Genomic DNA, 17,932 nt, shown 5'->3' with positions numbered 1-17,932 from the left:
AAAGTGTTTCGCATAGCAAAACTCTAGCGGGGTGGAAGGAGTTGTAACGACACTTTTTCCTGCACAGATTACAACTTCCTTGTTGGAAGTACAGAGTTACAGCAGTCATTTTATACATTAGTAAAACAGAAGTCGGACCAGGCATTTGTTTTCCCTGTATACAGAATGTCTGAAATGCAATGGTAACAGGTCCTCTTTGAATGGGGATGCTGTTATGGAGAAAGCTACAAGTAAACATTATATTTTTGTATAGCGATTACTGTCTAATGCGTAAGGCAAAGTCATGTCTTCTCAGGGCTGTAATGCCCTACAAAAGATGCAAAAGTAACACACAAGCAAATATATGCTGCTCTCTACACTGAAGCACTACTCACTGAACAAGCATCTGCAACTTCAACATGTCAAAAACAGAAATGGAGATCTTACGACTCCTTTATTGTAGCATTGACTAACCTATGAACAAACAGGAAAAAAATACCAGTTATGAGTGAAGTGCTGTGGACATTCCTAATGTCTTCAGCAAAGGTCCTGTATTGGAATGTTTGACCTTGTGATTAAGCATCCACATTATAAATACACAGCTTTTCTCAAATTTCAAGGTGCAAAACGTTATGTACAAGCATTGAGTTACAGAAGGTAGATTAACCAGGAGTGGCAGATCCTACGAGTTTCTGAACTAAAGCTTTGAAGGTATGACGCAATGGGATCTATCACGTGGAAGAAGTGAAGACGGCTGTGTCTTCTGCTCATCCAGGTGAAGACAAATACATCAGTGTGAAAAAGGTGAAGAATTCTGGAAGCATCTATCAATTGTATCAGAGGATTAAAATCCCGTAATACATTATTTTCCTGCAATTGCTTGTAGCACATGAAGAATCTAGTCTCTAGACAGGAAGTAAGAACTGTTTCACAGGAAACAGAGAACTGCCTCGAAAAGACGCAGCACGATTGCAATTAACTAACAGGCTCTGGCTGGTGGTTGTTACCTTGGAGTCTCTGATATTTCTTTTTATCTATTGTAATGACGATAAATAATCCTAACATTGTCAGGTCAGCCTTTCAAATTCAGGCAAACATGAAATACACACAGTGCCTGAGTGAAATTGTTATGCAAACATGCAGAATCTTTGTGAGCTTTATCATGCAGGATGCATGTTTTATTATTTTATTTATGTACTATTGTTTAGATTTCATCAGGCCTGAACCAGCCTCATTATGCGCATCTGTCCCCTTTGAGGGAAGTTCCGCATGTCTAAGCAGATCTATTTATTCTTGAGAATCAAAAACTTTAGTGTTACTGATTCTGTGCAGATCTGTCTGCATTTGTAGGCTAGTTTGGCATTGGTTCTTCACCACTTTTGTTGTGAAGCCGCATAAAGCTTGACTAGAAATGATCTACTGATCATCACTACATGTGTAGAGTGCTTTACTTTTCAACTATACACTGGAAGCTCAGTGCCCTGTAGTTTATTTTTAATATAAGTGAGCTTGTTTGTAGCCATGGAAGTATGAAGCTCTGCAGCTTGATCTAGCTAGAGTGCAGTACTTTCTAGGGGTATGCCCAATTCATTACAGGATATCATATTTGGCTCTGCAAATCCCATGCCCCAGCAATAAGGCCATTCACCAGTACAGAGCACTCTCCCACAACATGCACTCTATCACAGCTACCCTTGTCTCAGAGAAAGGGCAGCAATGCTGTTAGTGGGATCTCTTTCTCTCCAAGCAGTGTGTCCCTTTTAAGACTGCTCCCCTTGTTCAGTACTTTTAGTTTAAGAGACATCTTTTTAGCACTTCCAGCCACCAATCCATCAAAGAAGAAATCCTCATTAAAGACAGGGTTTCGGCTGTTCTTAATAATGGTGCTTCTCTGACGGTGAACTTTTCCAGGGTTCAGATACAGGACCACACAGCAGTTTACACCTTTTAGGTCACAGAGTTTATCAAAGAGATGTTCTGCAGCAATTAACCGCACTCTAAGTCGAGCATTAGAAGGGTCATATTCTGCTGACAGCCTCATACTGCCTCCTTTACTAAGGCCTACATTGTGTTCCTTCTGTAGAAGGTCCAAGGGCATGGTGCCTTGTTGACCAGCAATACCAGCACCCTTGGCTCCTCGTACCCTTCTTCTTGGCATGCTAGGACTAGTGTCTGCTGAGCTGCATTCATCTGTGGATAGTGAACTGTTTCTAGCAACAGAGTGCTTTAGCTTCATAAGTTTTGACTGTGTGTCTGGGGTAAATATCTTTAACAGGGAAACAGAACGGGAAAGCAGTGGTGAACTAAATGGTGAGGACTCTGCAGAGGAGCAAGTGTCACTTTCACCACCGCTGAAATATCGGTAGGGATTCATCAGGGACATTCCAAAGTCTGATGGATTCAGCTGGGACCCTCCTCCCCCCTCTGTTGCACTCCGTCTCTGAGAACTGGGGGAACTGGACTGTGATGGACATGGAGAAAGAGAGCCCTGTTCACTATGAAAGAGAGATTCTTTTCGCCTTGTATGTGGACTCTCCATAAGAGTTACAAACCCATATGATGTCTGAGCTTTAGGTACATATGGCAGAGACATGGCAGTTTGAGACTGTGGATCTGCATTAGTACCCAAATCCTCCTCTGATGCCCATTCATCAGCACTTTCAATCTGAATGATATGACGGTTTGCAGCCTTCACAAGGTTTCGGCTCTCCGAAGTAGCTTTGGTTGGTAAACGGGGGCTACGTTGTGGTCGTCGGCCTGACAAATTTTGCTCAGAAGCAGAGGTTCCAATATTAGGTTTTGATGCTACTCCTTCACCTTCAGCTCCACCCCCTTCAGTTGGCATCAGTTTTGGAGGGATGAAAAAGTCTGGAATTTTGTCTGGGGTCAGGACATTGCTGTAAGATCCACCTTTAGACTGTTTGTCACCAGCTTCTCCTGTTTGTCGAGCATTACTATGGTCTACTGTGCCTCGAATCCTTTCCAGAAGCCACATTGTATCTGAGGTGTGAGTATTGCAGATTTAACCTAGGAAAAGAGCACAGTTTAAAATTTTAGATAAAGCATTAAAACACACTCTGCTTATGAATAAACATTTTGGTACGGATAGTAATATTAATAATAATTGCATAAATTGAACTACTTTTATTAGAGGGAAGGAGCCTACAATTGGCCACTGTAAAAGAGAAATAAGGGTGTATAAAATATAGTCTTGGTTTGGCTTGTCAGGGATGAGGGAATGCGTTCTAGTGCCATGCTGAGGGTTCTGGTTGCATGTTACAATACAATCTTGTGACAAATTCAGTCTGATATTACAGTCTGCCTCAGGCTACTGGTAACATTGACAGATTCAAGACATCTCATTATTTGTCTCTGCTGATATAGTTAAGGTCTAATGCCATGATATTGCTATAACTCTTTTCTGATTCTAATGACATAATTCTGATGACATAATCTGATGACTCTAGTTTGGTTCTGGAAGTAGGGTTGAAGCTCTGATCATATGGTCTAGTACTGCTCATCTGGTTGTAGTAGCATTTCACAGTTCCTCCATACTGACCGCATTACCTAACACTGTCATTTTAAATACTGGAGCAAACATATTATTCATCTTGTTTATATTATGTACTGTTAAAAATAAATTACACCTCCCTTATGTTTAATGCATACAAAACAAACTATTTAATTGATATCTTTAATTTCAATGTAATGCCTAAAGGCCAACCATTTATGTCCTCCCTTATAACAGAGAATGGATACCAGTAACTGTTGGACACTGCAGTGGTAACCTTATGCTAAGCCTTTACTTTAAGTGCCATTCATAAAATGCAGGCCGTGGTGTGCAGCCTGCGGGGTCTTACGAAGTAAACTCTGCAAAACAGTGCAGAAAACACTTCATAATTGGTGCAAGGGTTGGTCATAGGATTTTGACAGGTCATGCGAGTATGCTCTCCTTCCTCTGGCTTTTTATTCCCAATGTACTTATTTTAATTGAGCTCCCTTTTCTTTGCTTGCCTGCAGTGCCTTACGAAGTGTAGCCTGCAAAACAGTGAAGAAAACACTTCATAATTGGTGCAAGGGTTGGTCACATGACTTTGACAGGTCATGCAAGTATGCTCTCCTTCTTCTGGCTTTTTATTCCCAATTTATTTATTTTAATGGAGCTTTGCTTTATAACTTTTTTAAATGCAGTAGTATGTTTGCAGTAAGCCCATACTACTGACTTATAACTGGACCTCAATCTAGTAATTTATTGATTTAAATCAGACCGCCTAAATCACAGACTGCCTATCAAATAATTGCAATAAAGTTCTTTGTGTTGACGTCACCAACCCACCATAACAGAGTTAACCAGAACACACTGCAGCAAAAGGTGCCTTGCACCAAGGACTTCAAAAAGTACTTTTCTCTAAAAATAATACTTATTTGACTTAGAAGAAGAGCTAATCAGATTAAATGCAGTGAAGTTGTTTTTTTTATGAGAAAATAAATAAGCTATTTATACACAAAGTGATTTTTGAAGTCCTTGGTTAAGAACACCACCTTTTGCTGCAATATGTTTGATTAAAATCAGAGAAAAAAATAACAAAGAAAATGTATATTTGTATACATTTTTAAAAATATACATGTAAAAGAGATCATCTTGATATACATAAACCTATAAAGTAAATGTGTTGATATTTTAAAAGCCTTTTTTTTTTTAAGAAACACTATGACAACCAGTGAAAGTCTATTGAAACTACAGAGTTTCCTGGAAACTGACCCCATTATGCAAATAGTGTGTCTTCCCTGCTTCCCTTTATAGTTGAAGCTAGGTGTTCATACATTCTCTCTCAAAATTTTGGGCAACCAAGCTAAATCAGCCTGACAGTCTTGCAGTGATTATGTCACTGGCATCTATCTATGGAATCTATCCCCACTCCAGTCGATCCTAAACTCAGCGGCTAGACTCATCCACCTCACCAACCGCTCCACATCTGCCTCCCCCCTCTGCCAATCTCTTCATTGGCTCCCGATTGCCCAACGCATCAAATTCAAACTGCTAACTCTGACCTACAATGCCGCCCCGAACTACATTACTGATCTGATACCCAAATACTACCCTTCCCGTGCCCTCCGCTCCTCACAGGACCTCCTACTCTCTAGCTCCCTGGTCTCCTCCTCCAACTCCCGATTGCAGGACTTCTCTAGGACTTCCCCCAGCCTCTGGAACTCCCTACCCCAATCCATCAGACTGTCACCTACCCTCCTCACCTTTAGGCGCACCCTGAAAACCCTCCTCTTCAGGGAAGCCTACCCCGACCTCACCTAACACCTGACCTCACCTAACAACTAACCTCCTCCACTCCTCCCACCACTCCATCCCCCACAGCCATTTCCTCCTGTACCACCTTCCCCTCCCTCCTAGATTGTAAGCTCGAAAGAGCAGGGCCCTCGAACCCCTCGTGTATTGTATTCTTACTGTCTTGTCTCATGTTCTGTCCCCCTTGCTATTGTACAGCGCTGAGCAAACCCTTTGGCGCTATATAAATACTGTATAACAATAATAATAATAATATGCGAGTACAAGCTATTATTTTGTGGATTTGGCATACAAGGTCTATTTACCTGCTACTGATGGACTGTATGAAAAGGGCTAGGACCAGGACCAACAAATATTTTTTGGTTTCATACCATAACCTCTTCATAGCTGAGCTTTTAATGGTGAGGCAGAGAAGAAATTTGTTTAGATTGTTTTCTCCTGTACAGTTACGTATCGCAGATGAATGCATTGTATTACAGAAGGTAATGTTTCCATTTTGTCCTCTATGCCAATATATGCTCGAATGTATCAGGAGATGGATTTGTCTTTCTCCCTTGCCATTGGAAATTAAAAAGGGCTAAAACGTGCTGGTTTTTTTTTTGTTTGCATAAAAACTGATGATTTACAGTATCTCACAGAAGTGAGTACACCCCTCATATTTTTGTAAATATTTTACTCTATCTTTTGATGTGACAACACTGAAGAAATGACACTTTGCTCCAATGTAAAGTAGTGAGTGTACAGCTTGTATAACAGTGTAAATTTTCTGTCCCCTCAAAATAACTCAACACACAGCCATTAATGTCTAAACCACTGGCAACAAAAGTGAGTACAACCCTAAATGAAAATGTCCAAATTGGGCCCAATTAGCCATTTTCCCTTCCTGGTGTCATGTGACTTCTTAGTGTTGCAAGGTCTCAGGTGTGAATGGGGAGCAAGTGTGTTAAATTTGGTGTTATCGCTCTCACTCTCTCATACTGATCACTGGAAGTTCAACATGGCACCTCATGGCAAAGAACTCTCTGAGGATCTGAAAAAAAGATTTATAGCTCTGCATAAAGATGGCCTAGGCTATAAGTAGATAGCCAAGACCCTGAAACTGAGCTGCAGCACGGTGGCCAAGACCATACAGCGGTTTAACAGGACAGGTTCCACTCAGAACAGGCCTCGCCATGGTCGACCAAAGAGGTTGAGTACACGTGCTCAGTGTCATATCCAGAGGTTGTCTTTGGGAAATAGACATATGAGTGATTCCAGCATTGCTGGGGGGGGTCAGTGTTGTCACATGAAAAGATAGAATAAAATATTTACAAAAATATGAGGGGTGTACTCACTTCTGGGAGATACTGTAAATGCTCCCTATGTTTGAATGTGGGCACAAAATAAAGCTTATTGGGGCCAGCTTTTAACCTTAAATGTTGTGTAGTCAGCCAACTCACTGAAAACACTGCACTCCCTATGTGACTAATGTTTCAACAGTTGTTTAGGAGATACTACTGTGTCCATTTAGGCTAGCTGTTGGAGCCTGGGGAGGAAGTGGTGGCATTACCCCTTTGGTTGTGTGACAGTGTTTGGACCTATTGATTGGTCACATGGGAGGAGTTTTTCCATCACTGCAGCTCCCATTAACCTAATTTGCATCCTGTATTTATAGGTTTTCCCAGCAGGATAGCCCCATGCTGGGGATACAGTACATTACCAGAGTGATTCCCAATCATATGATCACTATATCTGGTATGACACTATGATCATGTGCAGGCTGAAGGTTTCACTGACAAAATAAGCCTTCAGCCTGCAATGTCATCTATAATGCCATCTATTTAATTATGTAATTGTAGGATACAATTACAGAATCAAAAATAAATTAAAAAGTAAACCTTTTTTTTTTTACATTTGTATACATTTATCAGTCTATAATTAAAAAAAACATAGTATGGTTTTTATTAAAACGGTTTAGAAAATAAAATCCACGTATATCATTAAAAATATTTAACAGTTATTTAGGTTTGCAAATTAGAGTTACTGTTAAGTTAAATGACAAACGCTGAGGTCTGGGCATCTTGGCATTAATGACCTCTTGTCACAAAACATTAAAGGATAAGTTCACCTTTGGGAACATGTTACATGTTCCACCCATTTTTAGGGTGGAACATGTAACATGTTCCCAATGCTGCAGCTGCTGCCCCCTCCCTGTGACAGAAATACGAGGAGAATTTCCACATACTAGCTGTCAGTATTTAAAAACAGCGTGGTCATGCTCCGCCAATGCAGCTGCATCATTCATTTACAGAGTTCCATGAATGAATAAACCTTAGCAGCTGTCGGCTTGTAGTTCTCAATGAAGTACCATGGTGCTGTGGAGCGCCATGGTAGTTCATTGAATCTTCCTATCAGTATATCTGCTTGCCTGCACATCCCATATAGGCAAGCTGATATACTGACAGGTCTGCAGGAGATCTGCACAGCACCAGCGATCTGATGATCACTAGTGCAATGCTTTACAGGCTCCTGGAGCCCTAAAATAATAAATGCTAATTTTTTTTACCTGCAAAAAATTGTGCATTTATTATTTTTGTGCAAAAGGTTAACTCATCCTTTAACATTCTATTGCTGGCGTCCTAAAATCAGTGTGCTTTTGTTCTGAGAGTGTGTCTGTACTCTTGTAACTCTCCTGCTGTTACTTCAGATAGGACCTTGTCACAGAAAGAGTCCGTAGCAATTATGAAAGTATCTAGTTTTATATGGCATGTATGTATCACCTGTGTATGCTCGGCCTTACTGTGCAGTCTGAGGCACAATGTTCTACAATTTATCCTATACGCCCGGTAACCACTTCCCGTCTGGCCCATGTAGATAAACGGCCAGACAGGAGCGCTGCCAAAACAGGTGGATGTTTATAAAATATCCCCCCGCATCCACTGCCTGTGCCAATCACAGCTTGCACAGTATTTCTCAATGGCTCAATAGCTGCATGAATGCAGCCAGAGAGAAGGAGAAATTATCGCTTTTATAGCCTTTATGGGTGTAAAAGAAATCGGTGAAAAAAAAGAAAAGAAAAAATCTTCATCTCCCCCCACAAGTAGTACAGTGTCACTATGGTGATACTGTACTGTTAGGGTGACCTGTGTTAAAAAAAAACAGCAAATACCGTATTTTCCTGCGTATAAGATGACTTTTTATACTTAAAAACATACCCCATAAATCTGGGGTTGTCTTATACACGTGGTATATAATGTGAACCTTTAGTTCGTTTGGGCCGAGCTGTTTGTAGGTGACCAAATACTTATTTTCCACCATAATTTGCAAATAAATTATTTCCAAATCAGCCAATATGATTGTCTGGATTTTTTTCTCATTTTGTCTCTCATAGTTGTGGTCTACCCATGATGCCAATTACAGGCCTCTCTCATCTTTTTAAGTGGGAGAACTTGCACAATTGGTGGCTGACTAAATCCTTTTTTGCCCCACTGTGTGTGTGTGTGTATATATATATATATATATATATATACACACAGTCAGGTCCATAACTATTGGGACATCGACACAATTCTAAAATTTTTGGCTCTATACACCACCACAATGGATTTGAAATGAAACGAACAAGATGTGCTTTAACTGCAGACTGTCAGCTTTAATTTGAGGGTATTTACATCCAAATCAGGTGAACGGTGTAGAAATTCTAACAGTTTGCATATGTGCCTCCCACTTGTTAAGGGACCAAAAGTAATGGGACAGAATAATAATCAAACTTTCACTTTTTAATACTTGGTTGCAAATCCTTTGCAGGCAATTACAGCCTGAAGTCTGGAACGCATAGACATCACCAGACGCTGGGTTTCATCCCTGCAACTGTCTTCAGTTCCTGCTTGTTCTTGGGGTATTTTCCCTTCAGTTTTGTCTTTAGCAAGTGAAATGCATGCTCAAATGGATTCAGGTCAGGTGATTGACTTGGCCATTGCATAAGATTCCACTTCTTTCCCTTAAAAAACTCTTTGGTTGCTTTTGCAGTATGCTTTGGGTCATTGTCCATCTGCACTGTGAAGCGGCGTCCAATAAGTTCTGAAGCATTTGGCTGAATATGAGCAGATAATATTGCCCGAAACACTTCAGAATTCATCCTGCTGCTTTTGTCAGCAGTCACATCATCAATAAATACAAGAGAACCAGTTCCATTGGCAGCCATACATGCCCACGCCATGACACTATCACCACCATGCTTCACTGATGAGGTGGTATGCTTAGGATCATGAGCAGTTCCTTTCCTTCTCCATACTCTTCTCTTCCCATCACTCTGGTACAAGTTGATCTTGGTCTCATCTGTCCATAGGATGTTGTTCCAGAACTGTGAAGGCTTTTTTAGATGTCATTTGGCAAACTCTAATCTGGCCTTCCTGTTTTTGAGGCTCACTAATGGTTTCCATCTTGTGGTGAACCCTCTGTATTCACTTTGGTGAAGTCTTCTCTTGATTGTTGACTTTGACACACATACACCTACCTCCTGGAGAGTGTTCTTGATCTGGCCAACTGTTGTGAAGGGTGTTTTCTTCACCAGAGAAAGAATTCTTCGGTCATCCACCACAGTTGTTTTCCGTGGTCGTTCGGGTCTTTTGGTGTTGCTCTGCTCACCGATGCGTTCCTTCTTTTTAAGAATGTTCCAAACAGTTGTTTTGGCCACGCCTAATGTTTTTGCTATCTTTCTGATGGGTTTGTTTTGTTTTTTCAGCCTAATGATGGCTTGCTTCACTGATAGTGACAGCTCTTTGGATCTCATCTTGAGAGTTGACAGCAACAGATTCCAAATGCAAATAGCACACTTAAAATGAACTCTGGACCTTTTATCTGCTCATTGTAATTGGGATAATGAGGGAATAACACACACCTGGCCATGGAACAGCTGAGAAGCCAAGTGTCCCATTACTTTTGGTCCCTTAACAAGTGGGAGGCACATATGCAAACTGTTGTAATTCCTACACCGTTCACCTGATTTGGATGTAAATACCCTCAAATTAAAGCTGACAGCCTGCAGTTAAAGCACATCTTGTTCATTTCATTTCAAATCCACTGTGGTGGTGTATAGAGCCAAAAATGTTAGAATTGTGTAGATGTCCCAATATTTATGGACCTGACTGTATATATATATATATATATATATATATATATATATATATACACACACACACACACACATTTTATTCAGTAGTTTATTTGCAGCTAATGTTTAGGAAGGTGTGCACCCCACTAAAAAGTAGCTGGAAACACACCAACTGCGATCTTCAGGCAAAAGCAGAAACATATTTTATTTATAAACACTGACATTCTTTAAAAAATAAAATCATACTCTCTGTACCCTGCAAAAGAAGAAGTATTTCACCTCTCCGGCAGCCTGCTACCTGCTACCTTACTTCAGTTTCTGTACTGCATTCTTGCTTAGTTTTTTAACCATTCAAAACTTCTGGGAGTGTTGGATGCCCTTGTACCCTGTTATGTGTTCCTGCCGCCAACCCCTACATCACTACAGAACATATATCAGTTATGCAGGGCTTAGAGGATTAAATCACAATGTGGCAGAGGACAAAGACACCCAAAATTCTTAAAATTTTTCAAATACCGAAGACAATGTTGGGAACTGCAGCACTGAGAGAAGGAATGAGACATGGGCCACTGGAAAGGTAAGTATGGTAGCTCTTCTACTGCAAGGAACTAAATTTTAATTGACTGAACAAATATTATCAGGATAACTGATCAAAACTGGAGCAGAGATAATCTGGAGAGCTGAGCATGGCATCCAATTAGTTTTTACCTTCAGTTTGTTCAGTTAGGCTTTGAAAATGAAAGCTAGAAGCTATTTGGTTATGGTTGCCATGCACAGCTGCTCCAGATTCTGAATGCACCAAATTCAATAAATAACCCTTTATTTGTTTTGTTTTATACAATACTACCTAAGGGGGAAAAAAATGTGTGTATATATATATATATATATATATATATACAGTCAGATCTATAAATATTGGGACATCAACACAATTCTAACATTTTTGGCTCTATACACCACCAAAATGGATTTGAAATGAAACGAACAAGAAGCCAAAAATGTTAGAATTGTGTCAATGTCCCAATATTTATGGACCTGACTGTATATATATATATATATATATATATATATATATATATATATATACATACATACATACATATACACACACACGTGTTTTTTTCCTTGCGAATACATGTGGAAATATATAAAGGGTTAAGGACTGTCCTGCTTTCTGCTTGATTATTCATTGCCAGAGGTTACCTGGCACACAAGCAAGCCTAATAGGTACATTAGTGTTGTATCAGTCACATGCTTCCTGGCTCTTCACACAATTCATTTCACTCTCCCTCCCCCCTTCCCCACACATATGCTCCCTATGTGGTTTGTCACTTGGGTGTGTCAAACATCTCCTGCTGCTAAAAACAATGGGACATTATTATGATTTTATTGCCAGAAAGCTGCAATAGTTGATGAGTGCACCACAGATGTCTAAATGGTTACCAGGTATACAGTTCACCAAAATGATGAAATATGCGTTCTGCTGCTTCTTATCCTATGGATCTTCCTTATGAGCTTCTGGAGGCAGTGTGCACACTTAACAACTGTAACCAGCATCCTAACTTATTAAGTTATATATCTTTCTGGCATGTTATCAATATGTGTTCAATTCTGTGGTAATATAGAAATATATTTTTAAAGTGATTCTAATGGCTTTTTTTTCTAACATGTCTATACTTACCTGCTGTGTGCAATGGTTTTGCACACAGCAGCCCAGATCCTCCTCTTTCCAGGTCCCTCGCCGGTGCTCCCTGCCCCTCCCTCCTGTCGGGTGCCCCCACAGCAAGCAGCTTGCTATGGGGGCACCCAGTGCTCTGTGTCCATTCACACATGGAGCCATGGCTCAGCTTCGCCCCCTTTCTCTTCTCACTCACTGTGTTTGACAGCAGTAGGAGCCAATGGCACCTGCTTCTGTCTCAGCCAATGAGGAACAGGAGTCTTGGGATAGCCAAGACTCCAGTGCACATTGCTGGATCAAGAAGGGGCTTAGGTGAGTATTAGGAGGTGCTGAGGGAGCTGCTGCAAAGAGAAGGTTTATTTATTATTTTTACCTTCCTGTATAGATTGCATGAAGGTAAAAAACCTTGAGCCTTTAGAATCACTTTAATTTTATTTTCCTTCACAATGATCATTGCAAGAATAGGTAAATATCAAATATTAATCATTTGTAACCATATCAAGGCTACTGTCTTCCTGAGATGGGTCAGTTTTGAGTCAAGTCTTAACAATCTGTCCTAGCAAATTGTGCATGCATTTTTGCTACAGTGCCGTTTGTATACATAGCAAACAAAACACTAACAGACCCACATAAACAAAAAAATGGGAACTGCCTGCAGCTCAAATTGCTTCCTGAAGGATCTTTGTGCCTGAAACTGGCATCAGAAGAGGCCTGGCAAAACATAGACAACATTGCAGCCTTGCAAATCTAAAAAACATGTGCCTGATGCCAAAAAGCTCAAGAAGCTCTCACAGATCTAGTAGAGTGAGCTTTGACAGAAAAGGCTGGCACCCAATACTTAAGACAAGAAGCTTTAATGATGATCTGTCTGAACCACTGAAAAATGGTGAAACTGGAAGCTGGTTCCCCTTCACATGAACATGGAGCATGGACCATTGGCTTTGAGGTAGACACACAGGTAGTCAAACTATATCCAGAAATGAGGGTAAAGCTCCTTCAGATGTACTGAGGCCAAGACAGAGGGATAAAAGCACAATGTCCTGGTTGAGGTTAAAAGTTGAAATCAACCTCATCGAGAGAAGGAGGCTCTAGGATGTAATGCCACCCAGTTCAGAGACATACCTTACAGAGGTGATGGCGACAAGGAAAGCAACTTTGTCAGTAAGAGTGGGAAAGAGAATATCCCTGAGAGGTTTATAAAGTGGTCCCTGAAGAGCCCAGACTACCAAATTTAAATCTCAGAGAGTGACAAGTGAACACACGAGAGCAACTGGAAAAAACTGTATAAAGGTCTTAAAGAATAGGAGGCAGGCGGTCTTTTAAATATGATCGCAAATGCTAAGATTTTCCAAGTGTGATAAACCTTGTGTGAAGTGACCTTCCTAGCTTTTAGCAGCGTAGGAATCATGAGTTCAGAAAACCTGTTTCAACAGCTTGTCATTAAATCCAGCAACTGTGAAGCAGTACGTAAAATAGTCCTAGGAACAGAAGATCTGGACATTCTGTAAGAGCCCACAGAACATTAGCAAGGAGTCTGATCAGGTCAGAGTACCACATCCACCTGGGCCAATTTGGAGCTATGAGGATCACTGAAATGGAGGAAGAAATTTCACTAGTGGAAAGGCACAGATCGTGTTGTACTGATCCCATGGAACCAACAGAGCATTCAGTACTTCTGCCAGAGGATCTCTGCTCTTGGAAAGAAACCTGTCCAAGTCTACATTGGGCGCTTCCCATCGTGACACAGGTCTTGGAGCTTTGTGTGTAGGGACCATTCCTCCGGGTCCAGTTGTTGCCAATTTGAGGAAGTATGCCAGTTGTCTATGCCTGGGATATAAAGAGCGGACAAGGCTGGAATAGCCTCAATTGGTTCCTCCCTGATAGTCAATGCTGTGGCAATGTCCAATTTGATCCTGTTTGTATGGCCCTATAGTTGAGATGTCAAGTGTTGTAGGGACAACCAAATCACCTGAAGCTCCAGAATATTGAGTGGGAGACAGGATTCCTCTGGCATCCATGTCCATTGCACAATGTGTCAAGGACTCTTCACTAAGTTTTTCAAACTGGCATCCATTGATTAGGTCTTTAACCACTTGCCTACCGGGCACTTATACCCCCTTCCTTACCAGGCCAATTTTCAGCTTTCAGCACTGTCGCACTTTGAATGACAATTGCGTGGTCATGCAACATTATACCCATATGAAATTTTTATCATTTTTTTCTCACAAATAGAGCTTTCTTTTGGTGGTATTTACTTGCTGCTGGGGTTTTACTTTTTGCGCTATAAACAAAAAAATAGCAAAAAATTTGAAAAAAAAAAGTTTGTTTCCAGTATAACATTTTGCAAATGATAGGCGGCACTGATGGGCACTGACAGGCAGCACTGATAGGTGGCACTGATAGGCAACACTAATGAGGTGGCACGGATAGGCGGCACTGATGAGCTGGCACTGATGATGGGTACTGATAGCCGGCACTGACTGGTGGCACAGCTGGGCGGCACTGCTGGGCACAGGTGGGCGGCACTGCTGGGCAGAACTGTTTGGTGGCACTGCTGGGCACCGATCATCAGGGCACTGATCATCAGTGTCCTGATGATTGGTGCCGATCCCTGCTCTGACAACTGCTGGTTCTTGGCAGTACTTTCCTCATGCTCTGACAGAGTGAGGAAAGTGCATCAGAGTGAGGAAAGTGCATCCGAGAACCGGCAATTGCATTTCCCGGTGATCAGGGTGTCATTGGATATGGCTGATCACGTGGTAAAAGGCCGCTGTGAATGGCCTTTTACCACATTACGTGATCAGCTGTGTTCATAGGACACAGTGATCATGGAGATCGCTGGGTGCGCACCCCCATGGGCGTGCAGGAGAGTGCGTTCTGGGAGGACGTCATATGACAGCCTCCCAGAACTGGCCGGCCGCAGTGCAGCTGTCATTTGGCTACCTGTGGTCGGCAACTAGTTAAAGAGATCAGAATTTCCAAAACTCTAGAACTAGATTCCTGAGCCACCAGGCTAGAGATAGCCTGGTTTATGGTGACAGGCAATTCAGAGTCTAATGTTGGTAGGAAATTGAGTTGTATGAAGTTCTTCTTGTAGCCTGACCTGTGTTTAGGATCAGATCCAGATACTCCAAGCAATAAGTTAGCTCCAACGCAGACTTTTGATGGTTCAGTATCAAAACATTGCTGGTCAGGACTTGTGCCTACTGTTCCATTAACAGGAGGTCATTCAGATATACCACAATGGTTCAGGGTTAGAATTTTAGTGAATCACAGTGTGGAAGAAGGGTCAAATGGTAGGGCCAGACACAGGAAGTGGTGAGGACCCACAGCAAAGCAAAGGCATCGCTGATGTTCTTGAAAAATTAGACATGCAAGTATGCATCCTTGATGTCCTGAGAGGCCAAGAAGTCTCCCTGATGAAAGGAAGCTATTACTGGCCAGAGTCTTGAGATTCAACATGAGGCAGATGTTCCCTTTTGGAACTGTGAAAAGGTTGGAAAAAAACCTGAAACCTTAATGCCTCCAGAACTGGAGCAAAAATTACTTGATTTAGTAGGCCCATAAGGGCCGCATGAAGGTCTACTGATTTATTTGCGGACATGGGAAGATTGGAAGACATGAAATGGAGAGAGAGGTCATATCAGAACTCTAGTCTGTAGCCCCTGGAAACCTCCTGTCATACTCACAAACCTGAGATGCCATCTGAGTACCCATAAAGCTAACACATGTCCCCCCACTACGGAAAGTGGGGGCTTCTGTACGTTTTAGTGATTTAGGGGCCCAGTGTTTGCAGTGAAATTGGCTTTCTGGCCTTTCTGCCTTAGAGGTCGAACCCTGTGAGTAGCCATCTTGACATCAGGTAGGTGGAAGGGGGAGTCTTTTTTTTTTTTTAGCTTGAACCCTAGTCTGCTTCTGCTAGGTCAGAGCAGTAGTTACCATCAGTGGCAGAGGTGTACTCTTACCATCAAGGATATCCTTAATAAGGATGTCTAAGGCAGCTCTGAAGCAATATTGTTCATAGAAGGACATGCTCATAAAAGTATTTATACTTGCCTGCTCTTCAGCCCAAAATTTCAAACAAAGGTCTCTACATGTTCACTGATAAGTGACTCATACAGGATTTAAGATGGGAAACAAGTCTACACTGTTGTGCAAGACTGATAGCATGATCTTTAAGTGCTTCACAAATAAGAGGATAATAGTGCAGGGAAGCTGGATTCCTTTCTCATAAGCTTAGTTCATTCCCCTAACAATTGACAAATTAGTATTTTGGCCATGTCAGGTTGCAATGCAGAGCAAGCCAAAAAAAAAAGATTTTGGAAAGTGTTTCAATTTGTTTATTGATAGGATCCTTAATTACAGGTGTATCTTCTAGGACAGCATTTCTCAACAATCGCAAGTCACCCAACTTAAGTTGCACTGTAAATATTATATACTATCAATGGGAAACCTGAGTCTGAAGTGATAGAGCTTATTTGGTTGTTATGGTGTTCGGCTTAGTTCACATCAATGCAGTGTTCGTTTTGTCCTTTTTGCAGTGCATTTTGCGTTTTTACACAAGTTTTTGCTGCGTTATGAATTTTTTCAGCTTTTTTTTGGGTTGTTTTTGTTGCTGGGCAGAATAAAACTGCAGAATGCCACAAAAACTCACAACATGCATTTTAGCAGCATCTCAACTGAACTCTATTGTAGCAATAGCACTGCTTTTTGCATTTAAAAAAGTCCCTGACCCTTTCCAAAAACACAGCAGCTCAAAACAGCATAGATGTGAACGTGTCCCATAGGAAACCATGTTAAATGGACTGTACTGCGTTTCTGCAAAAAGCACTAAAAACGCACTGGTGTGAACCAGGCCTTCAGGGATGGCCTACCTACTGTACATCATGGCAGTGCATGATGCTGATCCAGGATAAACCGCTTCCCTTAGTTATATAGTTAGACTGGCTGGACAAAGACAAAAGTCCATCCATTTCAACCATATAAAAACAAAAAAGTTAGAATTCTACACCCACAATTGATCCAGAGGAAAGCAAACAACCCAGCAAAGCATGATGCAATTTGCTCCCGCAGGGGAAAAAATTCCTTCCTGATCCCCCGAGAGGCAATCGGATATTTCTTGGATCAACTTTATCTATAAATGTTAGTAACCAGTTATATTGCAATGCGCACTCACCAGACCCGCATAAAATATGCGCCTTTGTATATAAATGATCCAGATGTCATCCGGTAATGGGTGGTCCTCCCTCAGCTGTATATGAGGCTGATGATCCTCTCCACTTAGGGGTCCCCCTGATGTTTACTGGTGAGAGATCTGGTCCGGGTCCCTCCGGTGTATCCAGGAGTAGGTCTGTAAATTAGAGTGCTCCCCCAGGGGGTAACAAAGATACTCCCATAGTGTAGTAGTTGGTAACAAAATAGGGTTTTATTGAGGTTAGGCATAAAACGTTGCAGACAGTTATTAGTACACAACTAACCGTCTGGAATGCTAAGATGGCCGCCAGAGCTCCGCGTTGCTCTGACGGTGTGACTTCACGGCGTGTTATGGCTCCTCCTTACGCGTGTCGTGCTCCAGCACGTCTTCAGAGGGGGGTTGCCACCCATTACCGAATGACATCTGGATCATTGGATCATTGGATCTGGATCATTTATATACAAAGGCGCATATTTTATGCGGGTCTGGTGAGTGCGCATTGCTTTATCACTTACGTGCACGGATACCAGGATCAAGTCACCTGATCACCTGAGCACCCATTCTCTTACATTCATTTGCAGGAGGACTTCTTATATTGATCGAATATTCTTCTTATATTGATCGAATATTTGTCATTTTCTATAAATGTTTAGCGCTGCACTTTATTTATATGTTTATTACGGTCTT

At 41.5% G+C, this 17,932-nt stretch overlaps 1 protein-coding gene across 2 annotated transcripts in view; it reads right to left on the bottom strand.

Annotated features, from left to right (window-relative positions):
* Positions 1-396: 396 nt before the first annotated feature.
* Positions 397-17,932, bottom strand: part of C2CD4C (C2 calcium dependent domain containing 4C) — a 64,225-nt gene continuing 46,689 nt past the window's right edge. For both annotated transcript variants that reach the window (XM_089667017.1, XM_089667010.1), the window contains exon 2: positions 397-3,006. In XM_089667017.1, coding sequence (XP_089523143.1) covers positions 1,679-2,974 — 1,296 coding nt within the window. In that variant the 5' untranslated portion in view covers positions 2,975-3,006 and the 3' untranslated portion in view covers positions 397-1,678. The remainder of the gene's footprint in view (positions 3,007-17,932) is intronic.

The sequence above is a fragment of the Staurois parvus genome, unplaced genomic scaffold (genome assembly GCF_062004578.1).
Source record: "Staurois parvus isolate SC_StPar_1 unplaced genomic scaffold, SC_StPar_1.0 ptg000053l, whole genome shotgun sequence".
Lineage (NCBI taxonomy): Eukaryota > Metazoa > Chordata > Amphibia > Anura > Ranidae > Staurois > Staurois parvus.
The sequence above is the reverse complement of the archived record's forward strand: the minus strand, read 5'-3'. Positions and strand labels throughout refer to the sequence as shown.